Source organism: Thalassophryne amazonica, chromosome 12 (genome assembly GCF_902500255.1).
Source record: "Thalassophryne amazonica chromosome 12, fThaAma1.1, whole genome shotgun sequence".
Taxonomy (NCBI): Eukaryota; Metazoa; Chordata; class Actinopteri; order Batrachoidiformes; family Batrachoididae; genus Thalassophryne; species Thalassophryne amazonica.
Window position 1 is genome coordinate 12,946,080 of NC_047114.1, and position 11,364 is coordinate 12,957,443.

Genomic DNA, 11,364 nt, shown 5'->3' on the forward strand with positions numbered 1-11,364 from the left:
AGAAGATAATTAGTCCGATAATGGTTTTCGAAGTTATCTGAAAAGATAATCCGATAATGAAAACTTTATATTCAATTATTGGTTATCGGAACTGTGCCCACCACTGGGCATGGAGCTCTCCAACACGCTTTGCGGATGAAATAGCAAGGAGGAATGCAGTCTTAATTGACAACCAGCTGAGGTCACTGGCACCCAGTGGCTCAAACGGCAAAGAGCATAAACCCTCAAAAACTAATGGAAGATCCAGGATGGCACACGTGCAATGCTCAGAGGCCAAAGTCAAAGAGCACCTCTTAAAAAGCAACATATCAGGGGGGTGCAATCCTATTGATCGACCATCTACCATAATGTGGTGAGTAGAGACAGCAGTAGGGTTGGGTATCGAGGATCGGTTCTTTTCGAGTATCGTTAAGAAATGATTCAGTCCACCAATATCAATAGACTTGGTGCTTAATGATTCCCTTATCGGTCTTTCAGAGCGGCCGTTATTTTTGAGGATGTTTGTCGGGAAAATGATCATTCCTCTTCATTGATTACACACCCTGCAGTGGGTCTGTAATCAACCGTTTCTGCAGCGCGACTCCACTTTGAAGCATGAACCAATGAAGCAGTGCTTCGATCCACTTACTTGTTGGTTCTTTGATTCACTGCTCTTCAGTCCTGTTGCAGTCAAGAAACAAGAAACGTCCTCCATTCTGTTGGCGCAGCTCCAAACGCTGCGTGGCTCTCTGCCGCGACAGAGTCTGGTTGGAATTAATAACTTCAAAACGAATCACCACTGTAAATAAAGTGACACCTCTTTACAAACGTTGTAATATAGACATAGTACAATCGACTAAACGTTTTGTTTTTTTTTTCATCCCAAAATGAGACATGCTGTATTCTTTATGAATTACATCCTGACGTGCAGCACAGCCAGCTGTAAGAGCTCAGCTCACATGTATGGAAAGACATTCATGCCAATAGTGTCTGAAAGGAAATGCTTTTGACAACAACTTCAGATTTTGTTTATTCCTATTTATGTCCAGAGCTCAAGGATCCACCATGTAGAGTTTAGTATGTCCAAAGTTTAAGGATCCAGTAACCAATTTCACATTTATTTACTTTGTCTCAATAAAATGTTGTTCAATTTCAATTTAATCAGCTTATAAAGCACCAAATCACATCAAAATGTCTCAAGGCGCCTCACACAGAACAATTCAACATAAAATTTAAATAAATAGATAAAAAATAAAAAAATTCAAATGCAGAATTAAAAACAGAAGTAAAAGAATAAACAGATTAAAAAAATAAGAACTATTCATAAGAAAGAATAAAAATAGCTTTTAAGTCTTGACTTAAAAATGTCCACAGACTCTGGCTGCCTCACAGCCGCAGGAAGGCCATTCCACAGAGCAGGTGCACGATAAGAAAAAGCTCTTTGACCTGCAGACATAGAAAACCTGTAAAGCCTACTTTTAGTACACAAAAAATTCACAAGAGGTATCGATAAGGGAAATAAGGAATCGGATTGATAAGCGGAGTCGATAATGGTACCAATATCGATAAAATCTTATCAATACCCATCCCTAGAAGCAGCAACATAAACGTTAATTGTGGAGACAGAAAGACCGTTGTCAAACAACGATTCAAGATAGCTAAGCAGCACTGGCACAGGACAAGCTCAGGGTCCACGCCTTGCGTACTGCACCAATGGGTAAAAAACTTCCATCTATTGCCGTACAATGCCCTAGTGGAGGGCACATGGGCATTCAGTATAGTCTGCACTACAGCTCAACATGGAGCCTGTCCTTCAGGGGCCACACGTACAGTTGAAGAAGCTCCGGGTGAGGATGCCAAATGTTCCCGTTGAACTGCGACAACAGGTCTCTCCTCCGTGGGAGAGGTCACGGCTCTTCGCTGAGGAGTGTCAGAATCATGGGGAACCATGTCCTGCCCGGCCAGTACGGGGTGACTAGCAACACTGTGTGATCAGTCATGCATATTCTGTGTAGTATTAACGTAATCAGCAGAAGAGGAGGAAATGCATATAGTAGAAAGGCCTGCCAAGGGAGAGCCAGTGCATCCTGGCCCAGTGGGCTGTGTGGTTCTGAGAGAGAGAACCACAGGCAACAGTGTGTTGTGGCGTTTGAGGCAAACAGATCGACTTCTGCCTTGCCAAACCTGTCCCAGATCAGCTGAACCACATCCGGGTTGAGGTGCCTCTCGCCCGGTGGCGGTTTCTGATGTGAGGAAAAAGCCACAGTGTAGTTCTGCACGCCCAGCATATGCACAGCCCTGAGACTCAGCATGCAAGGCAAAGCCCACTGGAGAAGTTCCTGAGCTTCCCTCAGGGAATGAACAGACCTGGTACCTTCTTGATGGTTTATATGGTACACTGTTGATGTGTTGTCCGACTGAACAAGGACATTTCCCCTCTAGGGCAGGAGAGAAGTGGCTCAGAGCTAGGTGGACAGCACACAGCTCTAGCACATTGATGTGTTGGAGTCTCTCCTGAGAGCTCCAGATGCCCCTGATCATTCTGTGGTTCCACACTACACCCCAGCCGGAAAGTGATGCACCTGGGGAGGACTCTGAACTGGTACACCTGTCCCTCAAAGGCAGACTAGAGGAATTGCCTGTGGTGAAGCGACACTAGGATGTGAAAATAGGCATCCTTCAGGTCCACACTGGTAAACCAGTCCCCCAGCAAAATTGTCTGGAGAACTTCTGTTGTGCGGCGCACAACTACAAAATAGGTTGAATAGAATCCCCTTAGGTCATCTGAACTGTGGACCCTCTCTATGGTTCTTTAGGTTGGTGCCTGGCAGTGTGCTGTAATTCGGCAAATTGCTGCCGAGACCTGTTCGTCTGAACAGCACGCTCCAGGGTCTGCTGGGTCATAGGACCAAAAACGTGACCTGGGATAACAGGCAGAGTGCGTAGTGATCCCCTGCAAGTCTCAGATAGAGGGGACTGAGCCAGCCACACCTGGCGACAGGCTATGGTCAGAGTTGACATCAGTCTGCCAAGCTCCCGTGACATATAGGCGAAAGCCCGGAGCGAAGCATCACTCAGGCTCTTTGTGTCAGCATCAGCTCCATTATCCTGGAGCAACCGGGAGACTGCAAGGGCAACGTGAGACAGAGAGCTCCCCAGACAACCAATTTGATCTGCATTGTTATAGCTTTTGGTAAGGAGGTCATCAGTGACCCTACATTGAGGTCGCGGGCAACGGGCCTCTGGCTGGGCAGCATCAGCAGGTGCTACAATCTACTAACACTATCCACTGGAGGCATGTGGTCTAAGCCATACTGTGGTGCATCAGACATTGTGCACAGCGCCCTGTAATCCTGTGGCATATGGGTGAAGGATTTTGGGTCAGACCAGCACCTCTGCAGCTCTTCAATATATGGCAAGGAGGATGGGACACTGAAAGCTGGCTTCCGAGTGTCCCTAAAAAGGCACTAGAAGAGGCACTCTCCACGGGAGGAGCATCCACACCAAGCCGTAACAAGGCCAACTGAATAGCCTGTGTAACAATAAACAGGCCAGACTCAGACGCATGAGGAGCATCACCGTCTAAAGTGTGGGAATTCGTGGTTGAAGGACAGGGGGAATGTGTCGCAGAGGACATCTCCACTTTAAGCCTGGACAGTCTAGCCAGTCTGTCAGTCAATGGCATAGAAACACAGTTGAGGAAAGCATCGTCTGTTAGTGCTTGTTTCAAGTGTCCATGCCCAAGACAGGATGGGCATAAAGTATTGCCATTTTCTGGGCTCAGAGGCACCAGACAGCTATTGCAGGGATGCACCAATGCAGTAGACATTAACACATGTGCGTGTAACAGTGAGAGAGACACAACATTTGGGGTGCGGCAAGCGAGAACACTCGCAGTGTCCCAGGCTCACACCCAGGTGTTAGTTGTAAGAGCAGTAGTGAGCGGTGGCACTCACAGCCCACAAACTGACACTAGGCGTTACAAATGTAAGCCACCAAATGGCAAAATAGCCCTGAGCTACTGTGGAAAGCTACATACAGAGCAGCGGGCAAACACAACCTGTAAAAAACGACTGCTGTACGAAAAGAGCAAAAAACACTCGCGTCCAGCAGGGAAGTCAGAGAATACTCCACAATTGCATGTAGAACAACAGTGCATCAGGAGCACAGACACTCATAGCACAGCGTCCAAACTCGGCATGTGGAGCAACAGCCATAGAGCAGGAGCAAAAAACACTCACAACTACAGTGTAATTTCAGAGAACACGTCAGTGAGCTGCACGTTCGAAAAACACTCGGAGCACAGCGTCCAAACTCAGCACGTGGAACACAGCTGTAGAGGAGCGAAACCGAGAGCTGAGGCCAAATCAGCCAAACACCCACACCAAGCGGGGTTACTCACCCAGAGCGGTAAGCAGAACAGAGTAAAGAACCTGTGGTCTTGCAGCCTCTGGAGGACACGTATGCGTGGCTCCAGCCACGAAGGTTGCAAGGCTCTGATCAACAAGCAATCCGAGAAAAGGTTTGACCTTCTGCTTGTCATGCGAGAGATGGAAAACAACTGAATGCTGGGTAACGTGCGCTTATACAACCCCTGGCAAAAATTATGGAATCACCGGCCTCGGAGGATGTTCATTCAGTTGTTTAATTTTGTAGTCATTTCAAATGGCAACTTTCTGGCTTTAAGAAACACTATACGAAATCAGTGAAAAAAATTGTGGCAGTCAGTAATGGTTACTTTTTTAGACCAAGCAGAGGGAAAAAATATGGAATCACTCAATTCTGAGGAAAAAATTATGGAATCATGAAAAACAAAAAAACGCTCCAACACATCACTAGTATTTTGTTGCACCACCTCTGGCTTTTATAACAGCTTGCAGTCTCTGAGGCATGGACTTAATGAGTGACAAACAGTACTCTTCATCAATCTGGCTCCAACTTTCTCTGATTGCTGTTGCCAGATCAGCTTTGCAGGTTGGAGCCTTGTCATGGACCATTTTCTTCAACTTCCAAACTTCCACCAAAGATTTTCAATTGGATTAAGATCTGGACTATTTGCAGGCCATGACATTGACCCTATGTGTCTTTTGCAAGGAATGTTTTCACATTTTTTGCTCTATGGCAAGATGCATTATCATCTTGAAAAATGATTTCATCATCCCCAAACATCCTTTCAATTGATGGGATAAGAAAAGTGTCCAAAATATCAACGTAAACTTGTGCATTTATTGATGATGTAATGACAGCCATCATCCGCAGTGCCTTTACCTGACATGCAGCCCCATATCATCAATGACTGTGGAAATTTACATGTTCTCTTCAGGCAGTCATCTTTATAAATCTCATTGGAACGGCACCAAACAAAAGTTCCAGCATCATCACCTTGCCCAATGCAGATTCGAGATTCATCACTGAATATGACTTTCATCCAGTCATCCACAGTCCACGATTGATTTTCCTTAGCCCATTGTAACCTTGTTTTTTTCTGTTTAGGTGTTAATGATGGCTTTCGTTTAGCTTTTCTGTATGTAAATCCCATTTTCTTTAGGCGGTTTCTTACAGTTTGGTCACAGACGTTGACTCCAGTTTCCTCCCATTCGTTCCTCATTTGTTTTGTTGTGCATTTTTGATTTTTGAGACATATTGCTTTAAGTTTTCTGTCTTGACGCTTTGATGTCTTCCTTGGTCTACCAGTATGTTTGCCTTTAACAACCTTCCCATGTTGTTTGTATTTGGTCCAGAGTTTAGACACAGGTGACTGTGAACAGCCAACATCTTTTGCAACATTGCGTGATGATTTACCCTCTTTTAAGAGTTTGATAATCCTCTCCTTTGTTTCAATTGACATCTCTCGTGTTGGAGCCATGATTCATGTCAGTCCACTTGGTGCAACAGCTCTCCAAGGTGTGATCACTCCTTTTTAGATGCAGACTAACGAGCAGATCTGATTTGATGCAGGTGTTAGTTTTGGGGATGAAAATTTACAGGGTGATTCCATAATTTATTCCTCAGAATTGAGTGAGTCCATATTTTTTTCCCCTCTGCTTGGTCTAAAAAAGTAACCGTTACTGACTGCCACAATTTTTTTTCCTCATTTCTTATAGTTTCTTAAAGCCAGAAAGTTGCCATTTGAAATGACTTTAGTTTTGTGTCATGTCTGTGATCTGCTTTTTTTCTACAAAATTAAACAAATGAATGAACATCCTCCGAGGCCGGTGATTCCATAATTTTTGCCAGGGGTTGTATACTGTTACTGACGTCACCCAGGTCACACCTACTGGCATGATTTTGTTGGTATAAGACTCGACCTCTGTGCATGGAATAATCTGGGTGCTAAAGCACCGCCCTCTGGTGATCAGGAGGAATGAAATGGAACAATATGACCACTAATTGTCTTGTTTGAACAAGAGCTGACTGAGGCTCCTCCTCCCCTCTCTCTCGTGCGTGCTGTCTCCTGCTACCCCCCCGCCCCGTGTGTGCTCACTCCTGCTCCTTGCTCTCATCGTTCCTCTCGGCTTTTTGGAAACGGGAGCCTTTCTGAAACTTCTGACTGTGTCAACATCTACCGACACTGACCCTCTGGATTATTTTAATGAAACATTTTAATGGAGTTTAATTCTTTATGAGAGCGGAGAGAGATGCACAGTGTCTCCACTCTGATCTGTGTAAAGTGCTAAAAGCAGCTGACTGCAAACGATAAAGAAAATGGGAAATATATATATATTTTTTTTGGTTGAAATTACAAAATAAAACAAAAGTATGACACTATAAGTTTGAAATACAATCAAATTGGTACATTTTTCAGCAACATTTCAGTTTATTTTTGGAAAATCCATGCTGGGCAGGAGTGGAAATTTGAACTCGAGTGCTAGGCGGAAATTTGCAGTATTGGGCAGCATTTCTAAGCTCTCTAATATCTACATCAGCCCCCCAAAAAAATCTGTATCAGTCAGGCTCTATACATGTGTGTTGAACTCTGCGCTGGTGCTTGCCACATTACATTTTTGATAAATGGCAGTCAGTACAAAATATTTGTTTTTTAACATTTGGGGCTTCTGTAGAATTCTGATCTAATTGAGAGTGACTGTAGTATTGGAATCAAAAGAAAAAGAAGCTGAACGTCGTGTGTGTGTGTGTGTAGGATGCATTCAGCCTGTTGGCCTACTCTGACCCCTGGAACAGTCCTGTCGGCCACCAGCTGGACGCCATTCAGCGAGAGCCAGTCTGCTCCACTCTCAACAGTGCAATATTAGGTAGGTCCACCCAGAAACTCTCACTGTGGAGTTCAGCCACAGGAATTAATTAATGTAGCCATCAGTAAATGCCAATTTAAAATGTGTCTACCTCAGGGGGGGTGCCATATCACAAATCTGGCTGCTTCATACGATTTCAAATTAGTTTCCATGAGCAGATTCCTGTTTGTCATGAAGAACTCTGCTCACATCTGCCAGCCAAAGTGTGTTTTATATGATAGACAGAAACCTAAAAATTGCTAAAGCTGCATGAGCATGATGATCTCCTGGGGCTGCAAGAGGTAATGAGTTTGATCTGAACCCAAAGTGTGTGAAATTTCACCGTAAAACATTTTTTAAGGAAGAATGCTGTTGACTTTTACCATCCTGTCTCTGTATGCTGAACTACTACTTCTGTCTCTTTCTTTTCCATCCAGAGACTCACAATCTGCCCAAGCAGCCCCCCCTGGCTCAGGCCGTGGGCCAGGCCGCCCAATGCCTCGTCATTATGGCACGAACTGGCAGCGGCTCTTGTGCATTTGCCTCTGTGGATGATTACCTGCACTAGCCCAGTACCCAAACAAACACGTGTCCGCTCTGAAAACCCCGTCCAGAAGTGGCTCCGCCTGCCCATTAGCTTAGTCACGCTAGCTGAGGAGATGCACCTCCGCACGGTAATAATTAGTCACCATTTTACCATCTCATGTCCTTCCTGTTCAGCTTATGCAGAGTGATGCCATCTCAGACATTCGGGGATCAGGAGTCAGTTCTGGGCAGAGCTTCAGAGTGCAACACACACACACACACACACACACACACACACACACACACACACACACACCTCCCTACCCTTCATAAATTAAATTTAAGCCTCCTCCACCTTGGTTAGCTTCATAAATGGCATCGCTGTCATTCTGAGCAACAGCAGAGAAGCTAGCTAAGAGTAGCAGAGTACAAAATACTCAAAAGAGCAAAACCCCCATCCTGGATTCCCTGTAAATCTGGAGACTTGTGCTTCAACCCGGGGCAGACTGACTGTCGAAACCCTGGTTCAAGTAATGGGGGAAACAAACAAACAAAAAGGCCAACAAGTGGCGGCTGTGGCTGACGACCTGTGACGGCCCCCATCAAGCCAGTTCACCAGGAAAACACATCAGCCAGTGGAAACGAAAGCCGCCGAAAACGTCAGCCAATGCAAGGATGCTTTACCCCCACCCCCACTCCAATTAAAGCAAAACAAAAACTTTTGGACAACAGCAGAGATTTGACGCATGTGGACTCGGGACTCTGAAGAAGCCAGAGAGAAGCTACAGGCTCAACTCGATAGTCCCTGTTTTAATTTTTTGTTTTTCTGTCTTTTTTTTTTAGGTTTTTTGGGCGGAGTGAGGGAATGAAAAGGTGTAGTTACCTGGCTCTCGTGTTTTGTTTTTAGTTTTTCCCAGGTTTACACTGCATGACGCAGATGATGATTATTCTACTTATGATTATATTGTTACTTGCATTCACAGTATATTTGTTCAGCGCCACCGAGAGCGAGTTTCACCAACGTATAAATAAAAGGTCCAAATTCCACTGAATACTAGACAAGCGTGTGTACATGTTAACATTTATATTAACGTAAGAGAATGGAGTTATATCAGAGTGAGATATTTAGTTATCAAACGAGAGGAAATAATAAAAAAAAGAAACCTAACGCTTTGTATGACACCAGTGACCCCCTGAAGCGTTCTGCTTGTTCTTGTCTACACACTTCTTTTTTTTTTTAAACTTCCCCGTTGCCGACAGGGTTTCTATCATTTTCCAGGACAAACATATTGGGATTCTTGCACATTTTTGTGAAAACCAAACTAACGTCGTCCTTAAAACTGAACTTGAGGGCATCTCGAACGATAGGTCATATTAGCCATTACCGTGGCTACCCATGTGACGTCTCTTAAAAACTTTTGTTCTCTCCAAGTACGTTCTTGTGTACAAATCCAGTTGATTATGAGTAAACTTCCAGATGTAGAGGCAAGTTACCGTGAGAAACTCGCTGCACTGTAGCTTGGGTTGCGACTCCTTGGTGCCACGCTTCTTCGAAAACTTGGTGTGGGTTGGTGGCAGACTGAGCTCTGCCCCCTGCTGGATAAACTATTTAACCTCAGGGTGCAACAACACAGCAAGTGTATGGACAAATAACACACAGCCACAACTGTAGGTCACAGTGTCAGAAGCACAGCGAGGGGTTCGGGACACAAACATGCCATGGTTCAGTGTCTTCATACGGCACAGAATCACAAGTTGAGTGACCCAGAGAGATCTCGATCAGGGGGCGCGCACCAGGGGCTGAGACGGTGCCGGTTTTCCTTACAACTACCTCCTCAGCAAGTGGTTTTACTGTTGAGTTCCTCCTCTCCTGAACACCTGTGAAATCACCTGCTGGGGTGGACAGTATGTAAAACAACCTGCAGTCTTTGTCGTTTAGCCCCCCCCAGATGTTAGCCACCCTACGAGTAATCATGCTGGTGACAAGTGGGAAGGGGAAACTTGAACCTAAGCTGCCATCATACTGGCGATCCTCTGAACAAGTTGTTAAAGTTTAGTGCGACCTCACAGTTCCAAACACACTCCAGAGGTCAGTACACCTTCAGTCAGCATTCTGATATCTAATCCCTTTAAAGGTTTGGTGCATTTTTTTTTTTTTTTTCCTCTGAAGTGTTGCTGTTTTCTCTCCATATTTAAAGATAGTCTCTGCTGCAGTGCCAGTGACTGCCTCAAGGTTCTTTACTCAACCTTCATGTGCACGGCCTGAGTCGGTGCATTTTTGTGACGTCGTTCTGCGTATTTGGTTCAAAGTGGTCATCTTTTGACTTGCTGTAAAAGACATTTAAAAACCGTACGTAGACCAATCATGTTGCTCAGAGTTGTCCTTTTGTGGTAATGAGGTAAAAATTGAGATCTTCGGGAGCACACTTCGGCATTTCAAGAGGATACAAGTGCGAGTTAAAAAAAAAAAAAAAATTTCTAATAATTCACCATCTGCCTGGAGTTTTCCTGGAGCGAGATCTGCAAATACGTAGCATTACATAAAACTTTTGTTCAGCTCTGACACAAATATGAGACATCCTGTCGTGGAATTCATTTCCATAATGTGCGTGACTTCCATTGCTAGCAGTGTGTCTATCAAAATCGATGAATATAAACTTTTGCAAAAACTTTAAAATAATTTCCATTTAAGTTATGACACTGGACAGCGCCCATGCTAGCTAGCTAGCTACCGCAGCCTGTACACTGGCCATCTATGCCAGTTTTGTTAGTTACATAATATAACTGCAGTCATATGGTTTATAATTTGCTCCAAACTCAAGTAATACAAGTCATGATGTCAGAGTCTCTTATCACCACCCATTTTTCCCGAGACGCTTGATGCCACTGGATAACGTGACCACAACAGTAAAGACGCTCACTGACCAGGAAGAGGGGCAGGATTTGTTTTTGTTTTTTTTAATCGATTTGGGGTCTTTGTGTCAATGAGTTTCCTCCTTAATGTGCAAAGGAAGAGAAAAACGTTGAGCCAATCACAAAGGGAAGCACGTCAGAATGACATCACAGCTACATATTTACCTCTGTCGTGTTTGCCGCTCCAAACAGGAACACGAGTGCCATCTTCATCCAGTTTTCCCAGGGGAAGAAGTTTTTCTGTACCTAAGTTTGTGACAGCCAGCAGTCGCTGCGTCGTTTCGAAAACAGTGTCTGTTGTCTCCGAGTGCGGTCTGAACCTCTGCATGCTGTAGTGACGTGGTGGTAAGATCCAGCTAGATGTCTCTGATTTTGACTCTCTGCTTTTCCTTCTTTTAGCCACTTAATGGTGTATAAGGAAGTTGTCCACTGCTGACTGTGTCCATTTGGAGAGAAAAAAATGTGCAATTTGTGTGAGGGTGAAAAGATTTATATTAAAAATGTAAAATGAGAGCAGTTTGTGTGGCTGCTGCCTGAGACTGAAATCACTCTTCCTACATCGGTTTAATCCTAAATGAGGTTTAAAGATAACCTGACAGCTATTTTTTTCCTTCCCCTCTGAACATTTAGTTTTTGTGTTCAAATTGCGTCCAGAGAGTTCCAGGAGTTAAATTCATTTCTGACTTTAGTGTCAGACAGCTGATCAAACTTTGTT

The 11,364-nt window shown here is 44.4% G+C and overlaps 1 protein-coding gene across 1 annotated transcript in view; it reads left to right on the forward strand.

The window, feature by feature from the left end:
* The window catches only part of ranbp9 (RAN binding protein 9), a 130,456-nt gene extending 119,294 nt beyond the window's left edge, over positions 1-11,162 (forward strand). The window contains 2 exon segments of the mRNA XM_034182714.1: positions 7,121-7,232; positions 7,649-11,162. Coding sequence (XP_034038605.1) covers positions 7,121-7,232; positions 7,649-7,779 — 243 coding nt within the window. The 3' untranslated portion in view covers positions 7,780-11,162.
* Positions 11,163-11,364: the final 202 nt, after the last annotated feature.